Raw genomic sequence first — 27,607 nt, 5'->3', positions numbered from 1 at the left:
CCTACTCCTGCTGCGAGGCGGTCTGGACTGCACCCCCAGTGTCAGCTGTGCCAGGGACCCTACATGACCATCTCTACTGCAAACTGTACCCCCGAGCTCCCTGCCCTGTCAGCCAAGTGCCCTTGGACAACTCCAGTTGAATTTCTCACACTTAAGCCATTCGGAACTGAAGCCCTTACCATTCCCTTCCCAGGAGTGTTCTGCCATCCAGCCAATTTCTCGAGCCTCTAATTTAGGAATTCTGACACTTTGCCTCTCACTCTCAGTACTGGTTTTGGTCTATACCAGGTCCTGCAGTTGTTATTCTGTTTGCATTATGTCCTGGCACTTGGCTACATGCCTAACATGTCGTGGTTGCTCAGCAAAAACTGGTAGAGTGGATGAATTCTGTGTTTCTGGGTGTCCTGGAAGGCTGCTGATTATCAGTAATTGGTATACTGATAATACTTAGGGCCACCACTCAGGGCTACTCCACTTAGCATACTTTCTCTCAGTTTGTTCAAAACCCTGTGGTGGATGGATTTAATACTCCCCATTTTGTGGATGAGGAATCTGAGGCCTACAGAGGTTGGGTCACAGCTGGTGGGTGGTAGCACTAGACTGAACTCTCTGTCTATAAGTCACGGAGACGCGGTTAATTCTGCCTCTGACTTACCAGCTCTGAGAGGCTAGGTGAGCTGTGTGACCTCTCCAGAACTTAGTCATCATCTTAGGAAAGTGGGATCGTAACCTCTCTAATAAGAGTGGAGGATCCTCACCTGCCTGAAACAAAGGCAGTTGTCACTGCTCTAATTTTTACTTATGACATGTTAGCCCTGGGATGCAAGAGTTGGTGGAGCATAGTTTCTGACTTCCAGGGTCTTCTGAGCAAAGCTTGAGCTGATGAGTCAATTTTGATGTGTGCTGCAGTTGTGCTGAATGCACAGTCCCCCTATAAGCTCAGAAGAGGAAGTCCTTAGTTCTGTGTGGAGAGATCATGGAGGGCTTCTTGGAGGAAATGACTTTTTCTCTCATTAATATCTTGTTTCAATACTTTTAAATAAGGTAATTTATATTTTTTAAAGATTTTATTTATTTATTCATGAGAGAGAGAGAGAGAGAGAGGCAGAGACATAGGCAGAGAGAGAAGCAGACTCCATGCCGTGAGCCTGACGCGGGGCTCGATCCCGGGACTCCAGGACCACGCCCTGGGCCAAAGGCAGGCACTGAACCGCTGAGCCACCCAGGGATCCCCGTAATTTTTTTCTTGTCTGAACTCTCATTGTTTTGTGAAATCACAGACCCCGTCTGTTAAGTGTTTTATTGTTTGTTTTTAGGTTTCAGATCTGGATCGTTGCCATTTATACCTGATGGTATTAACTGAGCTTATAAATCTCCATTTGAAGGTTGGGTGGAAAAGAGGCAACCCCATTTGGAGAGTTATTTCTCCTCTGAAAAATGCATCCATTCAGCATCTTCAGGAGTTGGACAGTGGACAGGTAATCCTCGATTCAAGGTGTATAGTTATGTTGAATAAGGCATACATAGAATACATATTTGATTATTAACATTCTGACATAAGCATCTGCTATTTCATTTAAAATAGTGTCCTTTGTTCATAATATCTGATGAAGATTGGGACTCTTATTCTAATATTAGGTATATAACAAAGGTATGGTGACTTTAATCTTAAAACCATTTGGATACAGATAGTGGATTTGTACAGAGTCTTTGTCCAGGTACTGTTAAGGGACAGTTTAATATATGTAAATAGATATGATATATGATAATGTGACATGTAATATGTGAATATGTGACATAACATATGTACATCCAGCAACCCCCATCCTTGGCTCTCTACCTGGTTGTCTATCCCGGTCTTCTGCTGCCCTCCCCGCATCCCACAGTACCCCGATGCTGCAGTCACACATAGGGGGCACCTCCTAGAGCCTCACAGATCACAAGCACATGCCACATCATTCCTCTTCTAGCCTTTCCTTCAGTCTTGTCCTTCTGCTGATGACACCATCTCTTCTAGTATGCGTGTGTCAGTAGTGTCAGTAGTCTGGTCAATTCTTTAGGGCTCAACTTGGATCGATGTCTCATTCTTTCCTTCATTGCTCTGTTGTTCTTTATGCTTCCATCATAGGGTTTATCTTGTTTTTGGAATAACTTACATGTAGATGTCTTGTCCTCTGGATTTTAGTACCTGGAAGCTTTTCTTAAACATGGCATAAGAAGGTATAGTTATGAGCACAGACTTTAGAGTTAGACTTCCTAGGTGTAGATCCTGGCTTGATCTTTGCTAGCTGTGTGACCTTAAGGAAGTTACGTAACCTCTCTGTGTCTCATTTACCACACCTGCAAAATGAGGGTTATTAAGTTGATAATGAGAATTAAAGTGAGGTCATGCATGTTAAAGCTTCAGAACAGTGCCTGGCACATAGAAGGGCTCACTGAATGTTAGCTACTTTACCTTAACACAGCATAACTGTTTAATAAGATTGAGGTGACTCATAGAGTAGTCCAGGCTGCTGATTAAAGCAAGGAAGGTCCTTGATTGCTTTAATCATCTTGAGATATATATATATATTTTTTAGAGATGGGGAAGGGGGAGATAAACAGAAGGAGAGGAAGAGAATCTCACACAGGCTTCACGCTCAGCACAGAGCCCAACATAGGGGCTCAGTCTCACGACTCTGAGACCATGACTTGAGCTGAAATCAAGAGTAGAACACTTTACCGACTGAGCCACCCAGGTGCTCCGATAATCTAATTTTTAAAGTAATTTTAAAGAACTGTCCCAAAATAAAATGATAAAGAGGCCCAGTTACTACTTGTGCATCCTGTCTAGCACATTTTAGTGTGTTAGTGCTGTAAAAGGACATTGTGAATTTTTATGTAGACCCAAATCATGAACCATAACACCTTTTATTTATTTATTTATTTTAACACAATCATTCTTAAAGATGGCTTTTAGTAATTCAGTAAGTTACATTAAGGTTGATGGGTACCATACTGGCTAAAAGTAACATTAAATTCTTTCTTGTGTTGAGGGTGTTGTTATGTAAAATTTACACATAGAGATACTTGCTTTATTTTAGGGGAGTTGGTAAGGGAAGGCATGGAGCAGTAGTACAAAGTTCCTCTCAGGTGGGGACGTGTCTGGCTGGCAGCCTATGGGAGCATTATTGCAGTCTCTCCGGGCAGCTGTTTTCAAAGTGTGGACTCTTACTGGCACTCCTGGCTTCTTAGCTTGGGATGACTGATTTTTCTCTCCAAGTACAAAACCAGGCTGTTTTGGTTTCCTTCTTTTGTGTTCCTCCAGGTAGATTTCAAGTACTTTCCATGAAATCACCCATTTCTGTGATCTTCGCAGTAACCCTATGAATAGATTCTCTTACTGTCCCCATTTCCCAGGTGAGGATGTGTCCACAGCCTCGTCCCTGTGGTTCATGAGTAGCTCTGAGCTCATGGGCTGTGTCACCTCCCCAAGAGCAGCATACAGCTGGCAAAGGAGTTATTTACACAGATGCCTGGAGCCTTTTTCTTTTTTTCTCTTAACATACTTCAGCCAAGCAGTTAAAGTTAAAATCCATAGAAATGTATCTAGATGTGTATGTGAGTAGGAAAAAGGCCAAGAAGTATGGCTTCATATACATGTGGAGGTTCAGTATGTAGCTACTCCTACTTCCAGGAACCCACCTGTCACGTTGAAGAGATCAAATGTCATCTTAGTTGGAACTGCTGAATTTTTATTGCCACTTTAAATTTGTTCCTAGCCAGTTTGTACAGGGGTGGTGAAACTGTTTGACTAATAATACTGGGTTTCCTTTTATTGCCTCTGATGTTCAGTAGCGGGCAGGGAGAGGGGAAGGAGGGTGTGAGGCATCCAGAGGCTGGGAGCTTGGGTCCTGATGGTTAAGATTGGCTCATGGGAAACAAGACTTCCATTTTTCCCTTAGGATCCGACACTTGCAAGGCAGATCCAGAGGGTTGTTAGTATGGCTGCTTTGGCTATGGTGTGTGAGGCCATTGATCAGAAGCCGGAACTACAGCTCGACTCTCTGGATGCTGGACCTACAGAAAGGTTCCTCTCCTCTTTCCCGCTCAATTGTACACTGCAGAAGCCCCATGCAGAGGAGCAGAGCAGGTGTGTTCACCCCAGGGGTCAGCATATATGGGAAGGGCATCTTTTTGCTAATTGTTGAAAATTTCATTCTTGTTTAGTCATTGAGATAATGAGTGATTGCCCAGCCATGTTTATAGAATATAGGAATCTGAAGATGATAATGTATTACCATATCTCTGTTACTGCAAAGCAACTGACTTTATTGCATGTTGTTTTCAGTGAATGACATGAAGGAATAGTTAAGAGGTCGAGGTCTATGTGGTTTCCTTGCTTTTTGGTAGACAGGATCTTTAGTAGTGACCGTTGAATTTCTTTCCTGGTAAAGGTCATTACTGCATGCAGAAGGTACTGACCCAACATGAGGGAGCTGTGACAATGTGTTTGTTTCAGTTCCTTTGAAGAATCATCAGCTTCCCAAGGATGGGGGAAAATAGTTGCACAGTATATCCATGATCAGTGGATTTGCCTGTCTTTCTTGCTGAGGAAATATCACACTCTGATACCAGCGTCAGAGGGTGAGGTTCTGGAACCCATCCTGCCTGCTATTCAGATGCCAGTCCGGACTTTGCAGGCTGCGCTAGAGGCCCTCACAGTACTGCCTTCAGATCAAGTCTTGCCTGTGTTCCGCTGCATGAAAATTCTGGTTCCCAAGGTACAATACAGTGAGGCGCAAACTAGAGTAACTGCAGACGCAGAGATTAAGTGATACTTACATATTTCTCTCTTTCCTTTCTTCCTTCCAGCTTTTGACCTCCTCTGAATCACTTTGTGTAGAGTCTTTTGACACGGCTTGGAAAATTATATCTGCCTTAAGCAATACTCAGCTGATATTCTGGTCTAATTTAAAAGCTTTTGTTCAGTTTGTTTTTGATACCAAAGTTCTTACCATTGCTGCAAAAATCAAGGGCCAGGCATATTTCAAAATAAAAGAGGTAACTTTTTTTTTTTTTTTTTACAGGGGTAAAAACGCATAACGTGAAATTTGTCATTTTAATCATTTTAAGTGTACAGTTCAGTAGGGTGTGTTCACATTGCTGTATCAGGTCTCCACAACTTTCTTAACTCATTAATTCCCTTTTCTTCCCTCCCCAGCCCCTGCTAACCACCGTTCTACTTTCCTATTTCTGTGAATTCAACTACTTTAGATGAAAAGGCGGTCATTTTTTCTTTTCTTTCTTTTTTTTTTTAAAAGTTTTTTTTTTTATTTATTCATGAGAGACACAGAGAGAGGTAGAAACATAGGCAGAGGGAGAAGCAGGCTCCATGCAGGGAGCCTGATGCGGGATTCAATCCCTGGTCTCTAGGACCAGGCCCTGGGCTGAAGGCAGCGCTAAACCGCTGAGCCACCCGGGCTGCCCTTATTTTCTTTTTAATTTGTGTGACCTGTAGCACATGAGGAAGAAGAGAGTTATGTTTGTAATTACATACTAGATTTGTTGTTGTGTATTCACACATTCAGTCCCTAAATATTTTGAACCTTCTTCAGTGTCATGAGTTAGAACAAACTGTGAGATGGAAGACTACATGCAGAAGAGTAGCTGGTGAGCCACATGTGCTGCAAAAATTAACTTTATTTGATTCACATAATGCTTAAACATTTTTTAATTAGTTTCCAACTTTTAAGAATTGGGAAATTTGCAAGAAAATCTGTATTTCCCCTTCTCTTAGAATGTTGGAAAATTGGACCGCCTGGCCACACCGGCCATTCCCAGGAGTTGCCCGTCCAGAGAGGGCATGCCCCTTCCACTTCTGTACTCCACAACAAGTCCTTGACTCCTCCTGGATACCAAAAGCAGACCACAGGTGCCATTTGTCACCACACTTATGCTTGTTGCTTTTCTTGTATAGAGAAATACTTCTCTGAATATAAACTTCTCCAAAGATCCCCCTGGTTTCTGCTGGCATTTACGACCACTGATACATAGTAGGGAACATGACGTGGTGGATGCCATCATGCCTCAGAATTCATGTATACCTTGTTATCCAAAGGAAATGGAAAATAAGGTCTTTTTATTCTGCTATCCCTGCCCTGCCCTTCTGTCCTTTCTTGCCACACAGGACACACTCAAAGACTGAGGTCATTGTTTCTCAGGGAAGGGGGGTGTTAACAAATTGCAGAGAGAACTGTACATGTAGAGGGTGATATGTTTTTCCTCCCTTTCATTCTGTTACTCTGAGCAGTTCTTTCTCTTGGAAAGTCCTAGAAGGATATCGCTATCAAAATTTTATTTAGTTTTCTTATTGAGAAAGTGAAAAATTAGCATTTTGTGATTATTGATGATCTCACAAAATTTTAGCAATAAATAATTTTTTAATTTTTTATACTCTGTAGTTATGTTGAAACTGTCATTTGAAGCCATTCAAGTGAGTTTTCAGTAACACTTTTTTTTTCTTTTAACTAAATGGAATAAAGAATAAAATGACCATTGTTTCTCATTCCAGATTATGTACAAGATAATTGAAATGTCTGCTATAAAAACTGGAGTCTTCAATACACTGATAAGTTATTGCTGCAAATCTTGGATAGTTTCTGCTTCAGATGTGCCCCAAGTATCTTTATCAAGTGCTAAAAATTATAGTGAACTTGTCCTGGAGGCTTGTATATTTGGAACTGTGTTTAGGCGTGATCAAAGGTAAAAGATGCCATTATTTTAACCTTCATAATTCATACTGAGTACCTACTGGAATAGAATTAGATCTTTCTTTTGAGGCTTTCAATTAGAAAAATATAAAGCATTAATTAAATTTGGCATTTTAATTTTTTTGTATCTAAAACCTCTTCTTTGTCAAATATTTTTTATGGGAAGACTTATTCAGGATGTACAGACCTACATAGAAAATCTTGGACACGATTGTGCAGCAAACATGGTTATTGAAAAGTAAGTATGGTGAATTTTCCATATCTAAATATAAATGGAATATTCAAAATTTAACATCAGATGAGAGACATCCTGTATTTATTAAATGTAATAAATGTTTACTAGTAATCTCTACAAAATACTGAAAGAGCCATCAAAAGCATGTTAGAAATCATTTTCCCTGGCTAATATATCAGACCTAAAATTCTTTGCTAAAATTTGATAAGCTTAAAAAATTCTTTAAAGATGAAAAAAAGTAATAAGAAATTCTAACAGAACATGAGAAGATTTTTTTTACAATGTTACTACATTCTTGATGGGAATAAATGAATATTTTCTTGGGGAAAAAATTTGATGCAAGGTTCAGTATAAATAAGAAAATGAGATGGGGAACATAAAACCCCTATTCTTCTTCTTTTAGGTGGAGGGGTGATCATCAGCATACACACGTTATTCTTTTTTGGGGGAAGAAAGGGGTCACAGTTCATCATTTAACAAGTCAGTCTCCCACCCACAAAAATAAAATTATGCCTAACATGCTTTTAAAGCCTTTTTTTTTTAACATCTTATGTTAAAGTTTTGATTTCTAGAATAAGACTTTTCTTATCTAACTTCTAAATTTTTTGGAACTTGTCATGTGGCTATTTTTCATTTTATTATTTCACATAATTTTCAAAAATGTGTTTAGATGTTTTAAAAAATGATAATTATATATATGTATCACAAAGTATTAATTAAAGTGACACTTATTCACATTATAACAGCTGCTGTGAACTTTGGAAATGCCTATAAACAGTTTCACTTAATTGATCTTCCCACATTTGGATACAGAAAGTACTGGGATGCTCAGAGCATGCAGTGCTCCCGAGTTCCCAGCACTTGGAGAAGGTGCATATACTGTGCACAGTAAATATGAGCCATCAGGTGTTTGATGTGTGTGTTCAGCCCCTGAGCAAACAGGCATCCATGGTCTTCTGCAAGGAACTATCTCATGAGCTGTGATCTGTTTTGTCTACAGAGAAGATCTCATTGACCCAGAATGGGTAGTGTGTGTACTGTTTTGCCAGAATTCTGGGGGAATATGTGCTCAGACTCTGTACAGGCTCTCTTTTTGAGATATTTATTTGTTATCTTCCATTATCCTGAATTGAAAAAGCATTGTCATTAAGTATGGAGCTACTTAAACTTAAAAACCCTTGGAAGATTTTGATATTTTGAAATTAATGCTTGACATATTTTTCTGTTGTGAAAATGTATTAACATAGTTTGTCATTTTACATTTTTTTAGTACTAAAAGAGAAGACCACTATGTGAGAATTTGTGCTGTCAAATTCCTGTGTTTGTTACATGGCTCAAATGTATCTCATAAGTTGTTTATGGAAGATCTTGCAATCAAGCTATTAGATAAAGTAAATATACTATATTTACTTTGTTTTTGTTTCTGTGCAGTTAACAAGTCAAAATCAAACATTTGCCCTGTATGTTGACACACTATGTATTCTAAACCTTTTTTATCAGGAAGAAACTTGAGGCTTATGTTCCCTAGTTTTAGTTAACTCTTGGTTAGTGATTGTCCAACCCAAATGTTTGGTTTTCCCTATACTGTCTAAACTTTGCTCAGTGTATTTGCTAGTGCCAGTCAGAAACAGTTAGGTTTAGAGTGATATATCCATATATTGTTTCGTGTAAGAAATGGGATAAAAAGGTAAAAAATTTAGCAAGTGGCATAATATGAAGAATTTGGTTTTTTTTTCATCTGCAAAATCATTTGTAAATCTGGGGAGAAGATAGGACGGATTAAGTCACAATGCTCTCTTCTGAATTTGAAGCTGCACCAGACAGAGTCCTGGTCTGCTTTGTCACCTTTGGGCTATACTGAGACATAACTGATGACCGTAGCCCCCACTACTTGTGTTGAAATCATGCATTCATCATGCATTTATTTTCTGAAGGCAACTGATAAGCTTCAGTTATACACAGTCTGAGAAGTATTTTTTTTTATTTAAAAATCCTCCCTTTGCACCATTGGAGTCAAGGGAGACATCTCAGAGGAAATAGTGTTTTACTAATTCCCTATAGTATGAGTAGACTTTAAGGTAGCAGAATAGTCCCATCATCTAGAACACAAAGATGTATTATAGTGAATATTGATGCACAATACAAAAATAGAAGGGTGTTTTGAGGCAAAGTAAAGCACAATAAGGAGGAGGGATAGCTATTTAGAGCGTCAGAAAGGGCTGCTCTGATGGATGCCATTGATGGAACTCTGTGCAAGGTTGGGGAATGCCTGGAAGGGCTGGTGTCCCCAGGCAAATGAAGGAAGTGCTGCTGGAGGCGTGGAGGGACTTGAGGCTGCCCATTGGCTGTTAGATTCAGCACGAAGGCTGTCATTAGTCACCTCTACAAAGACCTTTTCCTGGGATGGTAAAAATGAGAACCTCATGGTTGGGGAGCCAGTGGAGACGGTGAGTATAGGGACTCTTGAGTTTGCTATGAGAGAGGAGGAGTGGCTGGGATGGTGTCTGGTTGGAGATGTGGTTTAAGGGCTCGTTTGTATGTTGAAGGAACTGATCCAACAGAGGGGAGAAATGATAGCTATGGAGAGGCTGGAAGTGGACACACAGGTGAAACCCTTGAGTTGCCACTTTACAACCACTAGGAGGATGGCTATTATAACAGCCTGAAAATCACCAGCACTGGTGAATCTTGAAATCATCATGCTAGGTGAGAAGAAGCCTGTCAGAAAGGGTCACACACTGTGAGATTTATAGGAAGTGTCAGGATAGGCAAATCTGCAGAGACAGAATAGATTAGTGGCTGCTGGGCCAGGGGCCGGGGGCAAGGAGAGATTGGGAAGCGATGGCGCAGGATTCCTTTTCAGAGTAATGAGAATGATCTGGAATAGAGGGTGGTGATGCTTGCAAAGCTCTATGAATATACCCAAACTCACTGAATTGGACACTTTAAATTGGTGATTTTTATGATTTGTGAATTATATATTTTTTAAAAATCCTTGAATAATCTAGATTGGCTCTAATGTCCATTAGAAGGATCAGCTTTATTTAGGAGATGGAAAAGCAAAGACAGAAAATTTATTTATTTATTTTTTAAATATTTATTTATTTATTCATAGAGACACACACGGGGGCGGGGGTGCAGAAACACAGGCAGAGGGAGAAGCAGGCTCCATGCAGAGAGCCCGACTTGGGACTTGATCCTGGGTCTCCAGGACCACACCCTGGGCTGCAGGTGGCACTAAACTGCTGCGCCACTGGGGCTGCCCAGAAAATTTATATATTAGACGCTGGCTCATGCCAAATTGTTTTTTGAAGATGACGAAAATGAGCAGAGCAACTAATAAATGAAAAGGTAATTTGAAAATAAAGAAAAATGAAAGAATAATCCTAGAGAAAGTGGAAAAAGATTGTATCCAGGGCAGAGTGGGCCTTCTAAGTGTGGTCAGGAGTGATCGCCTTCTGAGCTGGAGAAAGGAGCAGGGCAGGGTTGAAGGAGGGCACGCCTGGGACACTTGTGTTCTCAGCCAGGAAGCAGGTTGTTTCTAAAGGGAAGAGGCAGAAACACGGTTAGTGTTTGAAAACCAAGGTGAAGGTTGAAGTTATATCAATGTCCTCAGTTAGAATTAATACCTGGTAATGCTTAAAGCAGGCCTTTCCATCCAGAGTGCAGAGAGCACAGAGGGTGGGGACTATGCACTGCTGCGTCACTGCTTCCATGCTGTGTGTCTAATGTGTCACTTTAGAGGTTCAGTTTCAAGTACACGGAGGGACAGAGTGAATCAGGAGGACTTGGAGGTGGAGGAGGAGGTGGTGGAGGTGGAGGAGGAGTAGGAGGTGGAGGAAGAGGTGGAAGGGTGGATGTGGAGGAGGAGGAAGGGTTGAGGTAGAGGTGGAGAAGGTGGAGTAGGAGATGGTAGGAGATGGTGGAGGAAGTGGAACTGGTGAATGGTGGTGGTGGAGGGAAGAGGAGGAGATGAAGCTGGTGAGTGGTGATGTGATGGTGGAGGAGGAGGTGGAGGGAGGAGGAGGAGGAGGAGGTTGTGGCAAGCTGGGGAGTACTTCAAGGCCCACCTGGCACCCCACATTCACAGAGCCTCAGCAGCCTGGCTCTGGGCGCATGGCGGCCTGGCCACCCAGCAGGCCAGCAGTTATTGAGCTCCCCACCTTTGTGGTCCTCCCCACTCTCCATTCTCTAGGTTTTACCAAGGCAAATGCGGTTAGTTTTCTGCTTACCTTTTACTGAAAACTTGCTGATATTTTATAAAAAGTAGCTTTAAAAGTGGTCCATTCCTAGCTGGCCTCAGCAGCTACCATCAATGGACAGTCTTGTTGGGTTTACCTCTGATACTCCCCCCAACACATGTTATTTTGAAGCCAATCCCGACATCAGTTTCATCCATAAACATTTCTATATGCATCTCAGGAAGATAAGAATTATTTTTGTTAGTCATAACTACAATACCATTTTCACACCTAAATTCATAATTCCTTCGTATTATCGAATATCCATCAGTGTTTAAATTTACCATTGCTTTACATTTTTTTCAGTTTCTTTGCTTGAAATATGACCCAAATAAGGTCCATACCCTGCCATTGGTTAGTTGAAATGTCTCTAATGCCTCTTAATCTATAGACTTGTCTCATTCACTTTAAACTTGAAAATGTGTTTTTTTGAGAAACCAGATTGTTTTCATCTTAGGGACTTTCACAGTCTGAATTTTGCTGTTTGAATTTCCATGATGCCCTTTATGTTTCTCTGGCCCCTGATTTTATACAAGACAGTATCGAGATCAAGAGTCTTGATCAAATTTAAGTTTGATTTTCCTTTTTGGGGGTAAATATAGGACAAGAGTATCCATCCATCCGGAAATATAGAATATTCACCTGTTTCTCCTTGCAGGGTCTTAGCTACTGATGAATTCCCTCGTTCTGTGAATTCTTCAGGAGCAGCAGGATGGTGATACTCTAATTCTTTTATTCCTTTTTGATTTATTAGCTGAAGTTCATTGTATCCAAATATGAAGTATCTAGATACCTGGGATATATTTCCTGTAGGAAAGACAGGATAAGTGCTTGCCTTATTTCTGTTATTTATCAGTTTTCAAAATAACAGATTTGCTTCCTAGTGTCTTTTAGTTTCTTCTAAGATGATGAGTTGTTTTTGTTTTTCTTTATTTTTAGCTTAAACATATTGATGTGTTTCAGTCCATTATAGTTACTATTAGTGTTTGAATTATTCCAGTTTTGGTCGGGTGAAAGAGAAAACCTGAGAACATAGTGTTGGATGTATTAAATTTGAATTGCTATTGTGCATCCATGTGAAATTACCCAATAATAGGCAGGTGGGAATATGTTGTGTAGGAAAGAAATGGGAGTCCCCAGACCCAGCGATGAATGTGAAGACCGTAGAGAGAAGCCAAGAATGGAGATTTAGGAAACACCAACATTTGAAGTGTATTCATAGGAAAAGGAACCAGAGAAAGATCATGAGGAAGAGGTCAGAGAAGTGAGGATAGAACCAGAATTGAATGGTGGTCTGGTGTTGCTCGTGGCCTTAACTTATCTGGTTGGAGGAGATTCTTGTCTGTCAAAAATCTGGCATAGGAACCTCCATGAATTTGTCCATGATGATAAAGTTTAAACTCAGAGCCTGTTCTGTCCCACCACAAACTGTGTCTAGGTGGCCGTCACTGTGGGAACCACTGTCACCGAGAGCAGGTTAGGCACCGAGGACAGAAGCTCAGGGGATTTCTGGGTTTTCAGAAGCACATGGGGGTATGGCCACTTGGCAGTAGGTGAAGGGACAGCAAACCTGCAAGGCAAGAATTGTACTTTTAAAAAGTCGATTTGAAGAACCTCTGAAAGGAACATAAGGACTTTTCTTCCTCCAATACGAGAAGGTAGAGGTTGAAGACAAAGTCAATCAGGAAGGCTGAAGGAAGATTGTTGAGGTAGGAAGGACCGTATAGCCAGAGTAAGAAACTGGACTGGGTTAAAGCCGTGATGAAGGTGGTAAAGATTTCAGATTTTCCTTGTGGATATGGGAATGAGAAGAGACCTGAGAAGAGCAAAATGACTGTCTGGCACTGTCATTTGTTTGTTCTTAATTTGAATGTAGTAGACATGCACGTTAGGTTGGTTCAAGGTGATTTGACAAGTCTTCACGTTATGCTAGGCTCAGGACAGTGTAGCTGCCATCTGTCCTGTTATGATACTGGCACAGTATCACTGACTGTTCCTTATGCTCTGCTTTTTATCCCTGTGACTTATTCATTCCCTAACTGGAGGCTTGGACCATCCCCTGCCCCCTTCACCTGGTCTACCTGGCACCCCATACCTCCCCTCTGCCATCAGCTTGCTCCCTGTTTTGTTGTTCTGGTTCTGCGATTGTTCATTCATTTTTTTTTAAGATTCCATTTATGAATGCAATCTTATTCTTCTGTTCTCTGGACCAGCAGCTTCAATATCACCAGGGAATGTGTTAGAAATGCAGATTCCTGGGCCCCATCCCCATTCTCCTGAGTCACAGACTCTGGCAGTAGGGCTGGCAGTCTTCACGAGCCCTCAAGGTGATTCTGAGCACTGCAGAATTGGAGACCAGCAGGCTAGTGGTGCTGAGGGTCCAGCCAAAGCTAGAATCCGTACTTTTAATCAAGTCCGGAAGGGCAGGTGATTTTTTTTCTTCTTCAGCAATCCTGACAACTGGAAAGTAGGATCAGATTATTTAAGACCATTGGGTTGATTCAAAAGAAGAGGACTCGCAAATAGGTTTGAGGTTGTTGTGAGAAGAATGGAATGTACTCTTGAAGATACTGCAGAGATTATTCTTGGGGCTCAGATGAGGTCAGGAGGTGTGTGAAGCTAGAGAGAGGTTGGTAGACAGAGAAAAGAACGATCTTTCTGAATATAAAAGAGCATGGTGAGTAGAACAAGTAAAAGGACAGAGGGTTTTGAGCTGAACTGAGTGAGAGCAGCGACTCCAGTGGGGCCTTGATGGCAGGTATGCTGGGGTGCAGATGCTCCCAGAGGCTTGTGTGAACTGCCCCAGTGGTGATTCCATTCTCAGCTGCATCAAGGCTGGGTAGTATGTGAAACGTGAAACACTTCTACCAAAAGAAAATGTTCCCCAAGAAATGATGGAGAGAGAGAAGATTTTAAGACTTTAATCATGGTTAGGAGTCATTAAAATCTGCATTAATTTAGCTATTGTTATAAAATTTTATACACACTGAGATGCATAGAATGGGATCACACCAGAAGAAAGATCGCAGAATTTACCAAGTAATGAGGATTGTCTACATTAGGGGATGGTGGTTTCAGAGATGGTGGATGGCCTATGTTTTCATCTTTAGGACACCTGCGATCATAACTTAGCAGCTAAGCACTTATAGAACACAAGTCAGCCTGGCCGTTGGCTGAATATGGACAGCACAAACCATCACAGCAAGAACATCAGAGAGAAAACTCTGGAGAAGGCTCTGTGCTGCCTTTCTCTGGTGTCTGGTGACAGTATTGATCACACTGTCCATTTACTGCACTCCTGCTCTCGTGGGGTTCACATCCTACTGCAGACCTCATTACTGCCATCTTGCACAGGACAAAGAGGTAGCAAATGAGAGGCGCCTATTTTGATGCATCACAAAATATGTCACATTTCTTGTCTCTCCCCACCCCAGTGACTCCATGTCTCCATCTTAAGTGGCCACAAAGATATAGATGGATATTTCCAAATACTTTTTGTACTGAATACAGTTTTATGGTTCCTGTTCTAATTTTAGAAGCAGATAAATTAAATGAAAGTAGCTAAATCCATTGTTTGAAAGGAAACTAAATGTGTATAAGAACATATCTTTCTGCCTTTGGGAGGATAGCAAGCTCCTGTACTCCACTTAAAGCTTTTAAAATTAAAGTTGTGATTGGTTTTGTTTGCATGGATCACAAGTTCAGTGGGTGATTTGGTACCGCTTCTCTTCTGCCCAGGATGACTTGGTGTCCAAGTGCAGGACTCGGTACTATGTGAACTCCCAGCAGCACCGGGTGAAGAACCGAATATGGCAGACGCTGCTGGTGCTTTTCCCCAGCTTCGATCAGGTATCATTCTTACTCTGCTGGTCCCTTCAAGCGTCATGTTTCCATATGGAACATACTAGTAGAAACTGTAATGGGTGGTCTTAAAATTGAGAAAATCATCTGCTTAAAATTTATACTTTAGCTCTTAAGATTGAAGTTATTCAAGACTGGTTTCATGTCTGTTTTTTTTGTTTGTTTGTTTGTTTTGTTTTTTTTAGAAAGAATCCTAAGGCAATTACGTGTTGTAGAGACAAATTGGAAACTGGTTTACAGGGCACCACTTAATAGTTTTTTCTTATTTTTCTCGTTATTTTATGTCATAACATTTTAACTGTTTAATTCCTGGTGTGCCATTCAATTAGAAAGCATATACACGCAAGCTTCTTGTTTCCCACAGCTGCGTTATTTTGGAATACTCTTGTTTTGGATGAGATTGTCGTTTCCTGTAGCTGATTCTCCCTCCCCACCCTTAATTTCACGGGTACCGTGGTAATATAAACCACTAAGCTGAAACCGAGATCTTGATCTCTTACAACAGTCTTTGCCCAGAGTCCCCTTTTCTCTCCCCCAAGGAAGCAAGGAACAGATGAATTGACTCTGTCTGATTTCTCTAATCACATTAGTTTGATATTCCTGGTAAGAAAATAGATCATTATGTGAAAGTTATGGTATATTTCACATAATTTTAAAAAGCATTTTTGCATTCTAAAGTTTCCCTCTGACTTCAGAGTTTCTTGTTGTCCTCCTCTGTTAAACTCTTTTAAATTTTTTGGAGAATTTTAAAAACTTATCAGACTCTTTTTTTAATTCAATTTTATGAAGCCATATATCTGTGAGAGAGAAACATTTCAGTAACTGTAAGTATGGAAGTATATCCAAATCAGTTGTTTGGATGAAGGTAAGAAGAGATGGCGAAGAGTTCTTTCTGGGGAGGAGCATTAGTGGATATATGGGGGTTGCTAATTTCATCACAGGCTTCTTCATGTTATTTGATTTTTAGAATCCTGTACATATTATATTTAAACTGTAAAACATTTTAGAAATGTTTGGCTAGGTTACTGAGAGTATTTTTTGTCTTGGAATGGAGAGGCGCCCAGGGAGAGACTCGTGCGGTGGGGGTGGGGGTGGGTCTGTCAGAGTAGGCGGGCTTGTCAGGAAGAGCAACACAAGCCCACCTGATATGGAGCAGCCACGGCTGAGAATTTTAAATTGTTGTATTTTGTGGTTGCATTTAACCTTCATAATGGGCTTTCACGTCAGGTCATGAGCATTCCCATTTTGTACATGGCGGGGCACTGCCACACAGGGAGGTGGGGGCCCTGCTTGTAACATAACCTGGCTGGTGAATGGTGGAGATGGAATTCAAAGCCAGGTGCTTTGGGGCCTTCACATGAGCTTTTCTGCTCCTCTTCTGCCAGTTAGAAATTTTTTTAAAGATAGATTGTTCCTTAAAATAAAGAAATATACATAATAAGTGTTTTTATATCTTATATAAGTAAATATATGTATATATTTTTACCTGCTACTTGGACATATTCAGTTACCAGATGGAAGTTCAATTTTGAGGAGAAGCCTGGGGTGGGAGGGGATGATGTGGGAGCTCCAGGTCTTGGCCAGAACTGGGCAGGCGATGGAAAGTCGGAAAAGAGAAGTGAGGGGCCCCAGGCCTGCTTCTCCAGGGTCTCATTTACCTCCATAGACTTAGGCATTAGTCATTCTTGTTAAAGGTTTAGGCCCGTGACATTTTGGCACATGCTGGTTTGAATCTGAATTCTGCCACCTACTAGGTTTTGAGGAAAACACTTAACTTTTCTGAATTTCTCCCCTGTAAAAATATAGAGTAATAATCTTCCTCACAGAACTGATGTCCAAGTGTAAAGTACTCAGTAAAAGTACTTCATCATTATATTCCCGTAAACAGATTTTAGGGTTGATATTTACAGAGAGTTGTAGATCTGATAATTTACTTAAATGAAAACTTTAAGTGCTCGCTTCGGCAGCACATATATTAAATGAAAACTTTAAGCTGTTCTGGGGCCCCTGCTCAGTCAGTAAAGTGTGTGACTCTTGATCTCAGAGTTGTGAGTTCAAGCACCACGTTGGACTTTGTAATGCTTACTAAAAACAGAAAACATAAAAAAACTTTGAGTTTTCTTTTTAATAGTGACTGTTTTAAGTTACAATTAATAACCATTTTCAAAGTTGCTACAAGACTAGATCTGAATTATTCTCACCATAAAAGTAATTTTATGATGTGCTAGAGGTAATGCTGTGGTGGTAATCATATTGTGATATGTGAACATGGCAAACCAACATGGTGCTAGAAACTTACACAGTGTTATATGTCAGTTATATCTCAATAAAATAAAACAAGTAATAACTCTAACCTAACATTTAATAAATGAACTTTATTTTTCTCAGAATTTCTTGAATAGAATTATTGACAAGATTTTCCAGGCTGGTTTCATCAATAATCAAGCATCCATAAAATATTTTATAGAATGGATTATTATATTGATTCTTCATAAATTCCCTCAATTTCTTCTGAAGTTCTGGGATTGTTTTTCTTATGTAAGTAAGAGATTTCTCATAATTTTTGAAATGAAAAGATTTTGGCTATGCTAGGAAATTTGTTTGATTTTAACACTTGCTTTTTGACTGTCTGTTGTCCTGTTCCAATGTATTGACTTCCTAAGTTCTGCTTTGCAAGATTGGAGTTAATTTAAAAGACAGAAATCGCCCTGGCATTCATCTTGAGTTATCAGTCTTGTCTCTCTGCCAGCAAAGTGAATATGGAAAGGTTTATGTTATTAATTAAGAGGGACACCTGGGTGGCTTAATCGGTTGAGCATCTGACTCTGATTTCAGCTCAGGTCGTGATCTCAGGGCCGTGAGATGGAGCCTCACGTGAGACTCCATGCTCAGTGTGAAGCCTACTTCTCTCTCTCCCCCTGCCCCTCCCTGCATATGGGCTCTCTGTCTAAAAAACAAAAAGAAGTAAGAGAAATGGGTGCCTTTTCTATCCTTATTTACCAAGCAATATCTCTGTTTGATTTTAGAAATAAGAACGATGATTAAACGCAATCTTTACAGAGAGTTTTCATGTAGGGAAGTTTCGAACAAGCACAGTAGAGAGACTCAAAGGGAACCCCAATCACCAGCTAAGAACAAGTATCACTTGATCTCCATTCTTACTTCATCTGTACCCTCATCCACACCCCTAATTCCTGTCTCTCCTACATTTCTTAGATCTTGAAAATCGTTTTTGAGGAACAGATAAGTAGTAAGGTTTACAATTGCAGCTTCCTGATAGTGAACTGTTCCAAAAATGGGTCCTGCTGACTTGCCTCAAATGTTTTCTGTTGGTTCCCAGATGCACACTTCCCTTTCTTAACATAAACGATCTTGCCTTCTACTCCATATGGAAGTGGACATGCCTTCCTTCTCAAAGTACTGCTTTGTCAATTTCTCCCTTCCTGTTTCTGGGGAAGAAATTGTTGTCTTTGTCACAGCTTTCCCTGTGTCCATATTTGTATTTTCTTTTGGGAATTTACTCTCAATTTTTTACTCTCCTGTTGACTTTTCCTCTGTCCAGCCATTGCCGTAGTGCCAGCTTTCCTTTACGATGGCCACAGCATTGGGAGTGTGATTTGCTCATTGCGTTCCGAAGACACCGTGTCCTTGACAAATGGAAGGTTTGGGGCAGCACTGAGTCAGGCAATTTGTTGGTGCCATTTCTCCAACAACAATTTCCTCACTCTGCGGCTTCACATTTTGGTAGTTCTCACAGTATCTCAAAATTTTTCATTGTATTTGTTACGGTGTTATTGATCGTTTTCATTGTATCTATTACGTCAACAGATCAGTGATTACGATCTCTTGAAAGCTAAGATCGTGGTTAGCATTTTTCAGCAATACAGTATTTTTAAATTAAGGTATGCACATTGCATCTTTAGGTATAATGTTGCACACTTACTGGTCTGCTATAGTCTAGTACATGTATAGTCTAGTAAACATCACTTTTATATGCAGCAGTATTTCCGAGGTATGCCTGTATTAAACTTTGAGATGAGTGATCTTTCCCTTCCTCTCTTGCTTTAAACCACTGTTGTTAACTACTGTGAGGATTTCATGTGCAGCTCACACAGCCTTTTTCTTGGTCTTCCTCTTCTGTACATTTCACACTGGCAGTGGCTTTCTCTACAGCCGACACGATGTATGCTGTGATGCACTCATGCCCCTTCCCTGTCAGGTTGATTATTTCCTTGTTCCTCTCATGTGTTTCCTTTCCTTGTCCCAATCCTTACACTGGGTTTTATCTTAAGAATCATTCCATACTTGTGAGCAAAGCAAAACGTATAAACTTGTTGAGTCACTAAAATTAATGCAACATTATGTGTCGGCTGTACTAAGAAAAGAATTTAATGAGAAAGAAAAAATATATATACAAGAATGGCCCTGTCTATACTATTTGTAATAAACTCAAATCTCTATGAGTATGAAAACAAGAAGGATCATCAAGCCTCCGGTGCTTCTCTTTCTGCACTCCCCTTGCTCGATGAACCCATGTCTGCGGTTGCCTGCACCCCCAGCCACCAGCCAGGCTTTCTCACAAGAGCACTTCGCATCACCACGCACACCTGAACTGACAAGAGCATCTTTCCCTGATGCTTCTCTCTTTTCTATCATTCTTTGCCAGTCTCTTTGCTTGAAACCTGGCTGTCCCATAAAGTTGTGGCACCAGCTAGGTCAGGCTGGTTTTGGTTTATTTTTTACAATTTGCTTGTAAAGACACTGAAGTTCAGGGAGAGGAAGTGATTCATCACACCAGTAAGAAAGAAGGCTTTAAATCAAGCACCTGTGTAATTCCCAAAGCTGTATATTCTTTTTCACTATTCCAAGATTCCTCATCTGGCTCCCTCTTCCTCTCTTCATGTCTGTGGAATTAGGAAAAATACTCCGTCATTTTTCCTTGAATTGCTTCTCCTGTCTGTTGTTTTGTCTGCTCTCCAGTGGGGAAGATCTGCCTCAGAAAGTCTCAGGAAAGGCAGGCTGGCTCTGGTGTCCTTCTGAGACGTCCTCACTCTCCTATATCCCCAAGAAAGCTGGCACTTCTATGAAGTTTTTCTACTTAGTACTGCCTCTCTTATCATAAAGAGCTTTCAGACTTTGTATATCATCTTCAGGTCTCTTTCTCTGAACATTGGTCAGGGGTATTCCTTGTAAGCAAATAAAACAACTTTTGATTGAATCAGAAAGGGATTCTTAAGTAGTGGAGGAGCTGGGAATTAGGAGGCATGCAAAGTGCCCAGAGTCAGGGCAGAATCAGGCTTGGAAGATAAAAATAAAGGAGGTTCAGTGGCTCCCAGAGCTGTAGCCACAGCCCTGCCGTTGACCTGGTCCACTGGGGATGCCACTGTACCCCACTGGAGGTATGGTGCCATCAGTGCAGCCTGTCATACACCTGCCGCCTCTGTGGGCTTTGCTGTCAGTGCTTCTCAAGGCTAGGCCCTGCCCCCCGCCCTTCATCTGTCCTTGTTTAGTTTATTTATTTTTTTAAATTTTTTTAAAATTTATTTATGATAGGCACACAGTGAGAGAGAGAGAGAGAGAGGCAGAGACATAAGCAGAGGGAGAAGTAGGCTCCATGCCCCGGGAGCCCGACGTGGGATTCGATCCCGGGTCTCCAGGCTCGCGCCCTGGGCCAAAGGCAGGCGCTAAACCGCTGCACCACCCAGGGATCCCTCTGTCCTTGTTTATACTCAGGGGTCACTTCTCATCTGATGTAATGGCTCACTAACTTAGATCTGCATTCAAGACATCTTCCCCTGTGTGCTAAATCAGGAGTTGGCAAAGTTTGGCCTCACAGTGTTATTAGAACAGAGCCTTGTCTGAGGCTGTGTTTGTGCTGAATGAGAGTTTAGTGGTTGCAGCAGAGACTGTATGGCCTGCAAAGCCACACTTTTATTTACTGTTTGATCCTTTACAGAAAAAGCTAGCTGACCCTTCTCCATACGTTCTCCTGAATGTTTGTAGATCATCTAGGACTTGGACATCTAATGGGAATTAGATGTTTCCCCATACATGATCTTCCGACTGCAGTGAACACCACCCTCCATACAGTCACAAACCAGAAGCCTTGATGCTTTCTGTGCTTCACATCAGACTCGGGAGCAGCTTCTGTGGACGCTACGTCCCAAGGGTTCCTGGGTTACCTTCTTCTGCCTCAACCATTCTGTCTGTGTCCAAGCCACTGCTGCCTATCACAGGGCTTCTTGGCTGGGCCACCTGCACCCACTCTTGCTTCCATTTCAATCCATTCTCCATGCTGATGCCAGAGCAGGTTTTTCAAAATGAAAATTTGATCAGGTTATCCACTTGCTTCAAATAGTGCTCTCAGAATAAAGAACAAGAGTCCTCAGAATGGCCTGCCCATGTTAGGTGACTGTACACCATCCTCCCTTCCAGCCCCTCTGTGTGCCACACTCCCCATCTGCATGTTAGTCTTTCTGACAGGCTTCTCTTTCTATTGCTAGAACAGTCCAGAACCCATGAATGTAGGCAACATTTTTGTTGTTGTTGTTGTTGTTTTTAAAGATTTTATTTATTTGAGAGAGAGAGAGAGAGCACAAGCAGGGCAAAGGGAGAGGGAGAAGCAGACTCCCCGCTGAGCAGGGACCCTCCCCCCTCCCCATGCAGGGCTCAGTCCCAGGACCCTGACATCAGGACCCAAGCTGAAGGCAGATGCTTAACCGACAGAGCCACCCAGGCACCCAAGGCAACAGTGTTTTAATATTTCACAATTCTAGGTGGTGTGGGCCTGGCTGGGCAGTTTTTCTCCACATGTGCCTGCCGGGGCTTGGGCTTCCACAATTGTCACCTCAGCTGCTGTAGTGGGAAGAGCTGTGGTGGCCAGGCCTTGCTCTCCGTGCATGTGACCAGCAGGGTGGCTGGGCCTCCTTCTGTGGTAGCTCAGGATTACCAGAATGAGCATTCTAGGAAGTTGTGTCGTGGTGTGCATGTGCTTCCCCAGCCTCTGGTTGCATCCTGCTGGCTGATGTCTCATGGGCCAAAGCAGATGATGTGCCCAAACCTTGCAAGGTGGAAGGGGCCTGCAGTTAGAGCATGAACATGGAGAAGCCAGGGTCACTGGAGGCCACAGATGCACAGGTGTCACTCTGACCCTTTCTGATCTTTCATAGGCATCATGTGTCCTCTGGCTCTCAGGCCATTTGCACGTACCATTCCCTCTACCTGAAATGGCCTTTTTCTTCTTCCTCTGTAGAACTTTTTCTTCCTTTAAATCTCAGTCCACACGTCCTTTGTATCATTTCTTAAAGGAACAGTGGTTTGGATCCCCTTATTAGAGGTTTTTGTAGCATGTAAAGAGTGCTTGTTATAACTGGAATATTAATGTCTTGTGTGATTTTTGTCCTTCTTCCCCACTAGACTAAGTTCTTTGAAGGCAGGAACCCTATCTAATTGTTTTCCCTTATGTCTGGTACATAGAAGACATTCAGTAACTGAATTAATCCTCTGATCTGCTTTGGGAGCAGTCTCTGGACAATGCTATCTGATACCTCCCAGTCTAACTGAAGTCCATCAGTTTATCGAACCAGAGATGTGTTCTTCTGATCCCCATTTTGGGGAAAGTCTCTGCCACCCAGTTGAACACCTACATAGTTTTTCGTCCTTGGCTCTAAAGTTGTCTGCAAGGTCCCATGTAACTTTGGACCTTGTCTCTGCCCGCAATCCCCCCCCCCACCTCCTCCCACCCTCTTCCCTCACTACGCACCTCTTCCTGCCCTCTCCCCTCTGCCTCACCACCTCTGCCTTCCCATCCAGCATCCCTGACCTTGTTCTCACCTGTGCTCTTTCCTTCCCGCTTCCTGGGCCACCTGCGCCTCTTGTGAGTGCACGCTTGGCTGTACCACTTACTTCACAGTTTAGTTCCTGCCTGTGGTGTCTGTGAGTTGTGTTGGGGTTTGGTTCCAGGAAGTTACTTCCCTTGTTTGCCTTTCACCCCAGATCGCGGCACAGGCTGTGGGTCACATCCTGCCTCACGTACTGCCTCTCCTTTGGCCCCTGTAAGCCTTGAGTGACTGTTTCATTTATCTGATTTTTTTTCAGGGTGAAGAAAACCTTAAAACGAGCATTTGTACATTTTTATCAGTTTTGTCACATTTGGACATCATCACTCAGAATATTCCAGAAAAGGTGAGGTTAAATGGGTAGAAGAGTTTAGACCTATCAAAAAAGAATTGTATGTGTTTGTACTAATTTTTTAAAATGTAGAGTATTTCTTGTGATTTTTGCCACTTCTTCTCTTCCCTCCGACTGCTCACCTGCTGTACATACATACTTAGATACAAATACACAGGCAGGTGCTACCCACTTGCACACATATTCAGTGAGGTTTGTATGCCTGAGCACATACTAAATCTGTAGACAAATTGATGGGCAATTTCTAGTGACAGATTTTTAATTTTATACAAGTATTTACAAAGATTATTTAAGTAAGACTTCCTTTATTGCATTTAATGTTCTTTGACTTAGTTCTTGAACACATGCTTGTGCAAAAGATTCTTATGGTCAGAGTATTACAAGCTGTTGGGTAATTGAAGGCTGATGTGCTGTGGGTCATTGTTTGTAGTGTGAGGCCAGTTCTTTCCTTTCTCAGGCTTTGAGCAATTTCCCTTGTGGTTTACCCCACAGACAAATAGAGATTGTAGCTAATTCTGGTTAATAGCTTATGCAAAGTTGTTAAGAATTCAGGAAACAGAGCTGTGACCTCTAGGAGAAACCTGAATATGTGGGACAAGAAGTGTTGTTTGATGTTGGAAGCAAAATAAAAGTACAGGGGAGAAGAGGTTTCCTAGAATTTCACAAAGTGTTCTTGTCTTTAAACAGTGAGCAATCAAAGTTTAGTTGTTAACCTATTTCATTAATTCTAAGACCCGAGATCTTTTCCCCACCATAATTTGGCTCTTAAAATCCTGAGATTGCCAGTGTCTTACAGAGCCTGTCAGCCAGATGGCAGTGTGTGAGTTACAGTTCCCTGAAAACTTGTGTTCACAGCTTCTGGTGAAATCAGGCAAGCTCTAGTGTCAGGTAACATCACATGTTACTTTACTGTCTTAACTATGTGCAGGAAAGAGGCTTGCATGTCATCTACCAAGAGAGGTAGGGTAGACAAGGAACTGTCTTCAAGAACCATTCAGATGAGTTCTGAAAATGAATTCATCTTAGAAGATGCTCCTGCTAGACCTGGAATAAAAAGCAGGTTATTATTTATTTACTTATGAGAGGGAGACAGAGCTGGGGAGGTGGAGGTGAGGCAGAGGGGGAGGATGAGAGAGAATCCCAAGCAGGCTCCATGCTCTGTGCAGAGCCCGGCACAGAGCTTGATCTCACGACCCCAAGATCATGACCTGAGCCGAAATCAAGAGTTGGACACTCAATCAACTGAGCCCCCCAGGTGCCCCAATAACAGATTATTTTTCCATTCAGCTCTATTTGTACTCACTGTATATTACATATTTTAGATTTATTTTTTATTTTCAAAGCATCCAAAAGAAGGAATACTGATTAGTGAAACAGAATAATCTCAATTTCAACATCTTCTGAAAACAACAACAAATGGAGATACCTAAGTCAAGAGCAGACTAGTTTACTGTGTTCGTCTGTGTCCAGGTCCTTCACACTGTCTGTTGTAAAGTCCCTTTTCCCTTGTTACCTGAAAAATGTGTTTTTGTTAAAGACTTCCTGGAAACAGTCAACACTGTTCAAAAGTCAAGACTTTTCATTTTCCTCAAAGTATGGAAATAGGTGCACTTAACCTGGCACAGGTCTGTGCTGAGTAGTTGGGATTCAAAACTTACTGTCAGACAGGACAGAGGTCAGAACACTAAATGTTTTATGAAATTGAAAGCAGAAGGGAAAAAACAATCTTCTTTAGCATGCTCCTGGCTCCTCTTTAGCATGTGTCATATAGTTCCAAGTGTCTAAACCTTGTCAGCAATTACAAGATGGTGTCACTGGTGTTCAAGTCCTGAACAGTATTTATCTCAGTCTTGCCCAAGGTAGTACTAGCACATCTGAGTATAGGATTCATGAAGGGATTCTATTCCCTGTTGAGAATTGTACTGGATTTTTTTTTAAGATTTTATTTATTTGAGAGCACAAGCAGGGGAAGCAGCAGAGGGAGAGGGAGAGGCAGACTCCCAACCAGGGAGCCCGATGTGGAGCTTGATCTCAGGACTCTAGGATCATGACCTGAGCCGAAGGCAGACACTTAACTGACTGAGCCACCCAGGTGCCCCCAGATCATGGTTTCTAATACCATTCTCTCATAAAAAGAACCAGGGCTTCTTGGAGAAACAGCTGGTTCTAGAACTGGGGCAGAAAATATACACAGTTAATAGAAAAGAAGAGCTTTACACACAGGGACGTGCACAGGGCCACAGGAGCCACTGAGAAGACCTCTCAGTAGCTACAGCTGAAACAAATAACAAAATAAAGTAATAGTGGATTACAACCCAAAGTATAAAATAAATAATGCATGAGTTTATTCTGATATAAGTGAATACTGAATAAACAAATGGAGGGCAGCATGGGTGGCTCAGTGGTTTAGTGCCACCTTCAGCCCAGGGCATGATCCTGGAGACCTAGGATCGAGTCCCATGTCAGGCTCCCTGCATGGAGCCTGCTTGTGTCTCTGCTTTTCTCTCTGTCTCTGTCTCTGTCTCTCTGTCTCTCATGAATAAATAAATAAAATTAAAAAAAATAAAACAAAAAACAAATGGCAAAGACAACAAGCCTCTGGTGCAGAATTCCAAATAATTTATGTGGCCACTGGCCTCAAGGAGGGGGCACATAATCCGCCAGTCCTTAAGTGTGAGCTGCCCTAGTGATGGCCTTCCAAAGAATAGAGTCTGGAAGGGGAAGAGTGTCCTTCCTGTGGGGGCGCCCACAGCAGTGGTAAGTCATAGCGTAGTGTGTGCCCCTGCTAGCATGTGATGGAGATGGCCTCTGTGGTTTCCCTCTCCAACGCCATAACCCCAGGCTAGTCGTGGGAGAGACACCACCTGGATCCCAGCTGACCTGGCCACTGCTCCTCAGAACTGACAAGGTCATCAGAATAAGCAAAGTTTTTGAAATTGTCACAGCCAAGAGGAGAGTGAGGAGACACGATAACTGGAAGTAACGTCATGTCCTGGATGGAGGAGGAACAGGACAAGAACCTTAGTAAAGACTAAGGAAGGCTGCATAAAGAGAGGATTAAGGTTCTGGGAGAGCGGAGAGAAATTTGAAGGGGAAGGCAGACGTTTGGACTTGATTCCTTCAGTTTTCTTCTTATGTAAAGTGGGCACACCTCCTGATACCTCAAGGGCAGGCATGTAGGATCAGTGAGTGCTGCAGTTAGTGTGGCTGGGAGGGGGTGGGGGACCATGGATGAACTGGGTGCTCCAGTGCCCCTGCTGAAGATACAGAGAGCCGTGGGTCAGGATTTACTACACCTTCTTTCTGGAGAGCCTCAATATAAAAACCTCTATTTTTTTTTTAGATTTTATTATTTAGGAAAGAGAGCGTGACCTGGGGGGGAAGCAGACCTCCCCCTGGGCAGGGAGCCTGATGTGAGGCTCCATCCCAGGACCTGGGATTATGACCTGAGCTGAAGGCAGATGCTTAACTGACTGAGCCACCCAGGTGCCCCCAAAAACCTCTTTTGAAAACATTCTGTAGCGGGAGCGTCAGGTAGTTGCACTTGCATAGGATTGCACTTGCATAGGATTCAGAAGGCAGAAGCAGGCCTCTGCTGACTAGTAGAGTCATGGAGGTATTTGTTTTCTCTGGAACAGTGTTAGCTGGGGTCTAGTGTCCTGGCTCTGTGAACGCGGAAAAGCAGAATACAGCTCATTGCTCTGCTTGTGTGAATCGCAGTAGGCCTGTGTGGCTGAGGGTCTGCACATAGTAGCTGTAGCTTCCGTGGAAGAGAGAGGTGGTCGCCTGGCTCAGTGGCATAGCTCCCAGTCACTTATCTGAGAGCTGAGAATCCATTTCTTCAGCGCTTCCAGTGATTCTGTGATAAAGCCATTTCTGCAAGACTAGCTGCCAGATTCTGTATCGGCAGCTAAACTGGGACAGATTAAATTCCATGTAGTTTTTACAACACTGCACCAGTTGTATAAAAGGTGGCTGTGGAGAGAGGAGTGTGGGTAGGAGATGGCGTAGTGATAAAAGGACAACAGGAGGGATCTGTGAGCATTGGAACTGTCTGGTTTCGTGACAGTGATGGTGGCTGTGCAAATGCTGTGCTGTGATCTGTTAAAATGTTAGCAGGAGGGGCGACTGGACAATTCACAGTACAGCATCAGTTCTGCAGTGAACTCAGGAACATTTCAGTGGGGAGAGGAGGAGTAGCTGTGGCCCACAAGCTCTGGAGCCTCGTCTGGACTGAAGCCATGGAAGCAAATACAGCTTGATAATACCGGGAAGCTGGGCACAGAGCCCAGAACAGTGCCAGCATTGAAGGGACCGGAGAGGAAAGG

General features: G+C 42.1%; 2 protein-coding genes across 6 annotated transcripts in view; one reads left to right on the top strand and one right to left on the bottom strand.

Moving 5' to 3' along the window:
- The window catches only part of TARBP1 (TAR (HIV-1) RNA binding protein 1), an 83,355-nt gene that overhangs the window by 41,759 nt on the left and 13,989 nt on the right, over window positions 1-27,607 (top strand). For all 5 annotated transcript variants that reach the window (XR_005986531.1, XR_005986530.1, XM_041746860.1 and 2 more), the window contains exons 14-23: window positions 1,317-1,478; window positions 3,945-4,132; window positions 4,502-4,763; window positions 4,855-5,043; window positions 6,554-6,744; window positions 6,919-6,990; window positions 8,258-8,378; window positions 14,967-15,077; window positions 17,478-17,627; window positions 23,187-23,273. Coding sequence is in view for 3 of the 5 variants with exons in the window: in XM_041746860.1 (XP_041602794.1) it covers window positions 1,317-1,478; window positions 3,945-4,132; window positions 4,502-4,763; window positions 4,855-5,043; window positions 6,554-6,744; window positions 6,919-6,990; window positions 8,258-8,378; window positions 14,967-15,077; window positions 17,478-17,627; window positions 23,187-23,273 (1,533 nt within the window). In the remaining 2 variants the exon portion in view is untranslated. The remainder of the gene's footprint in view (window positions 1-1,316; window positions 1,479-3,944; window positions 4,133-4,501; window positions 4,764-4,854; window positions 5,044-6,553; window positions 6,745-6,918; window positions 6,991-8,257; window positions 8,379-14,966; window positions 15,078-17,477; window positions 17,628-23,186; window positions 23,274-27,607) is intronic.
- Window positions 20,686-27,607, bottom strand: part of LOC121486112 (cytochrome c oxidase assembly factor 6 homolog) — a 32,473-nt gene continuing 25,551 nt past the window's right edge. The window contains exon 3 of the mRNA XM_041746862.1: window positions 20,686-22,168. Within this exon, the coding sequence (XP_041602796.1) occupies window positions 22,052-22,168 (117 nt within the window). The 3' untranslated portion in view covers window positions 20,686-22,051. The remainder of the gene's footprint in view (window positions 22,169-27,607) is intronic.

The sequence above is a fragment of the Vulpes lagopus genome, chromosome 3 (genome assembly GCF_018345385.1).
Source record: "Vulpes lagopus strain Blue_001 chromosome 3, ASM1834538v1, whole genome shotgun sequence".
NCBI classification, from domain to species: domain Eukaryota; kingdom Metazoa; phylum Chordata; class Mammalia; order Carnivora; family Canidae; genus Vulpes; species Vulpes lagopus.
This window is presented reverse-complemented; position numbering and strand designations above follow the sequence as displayed.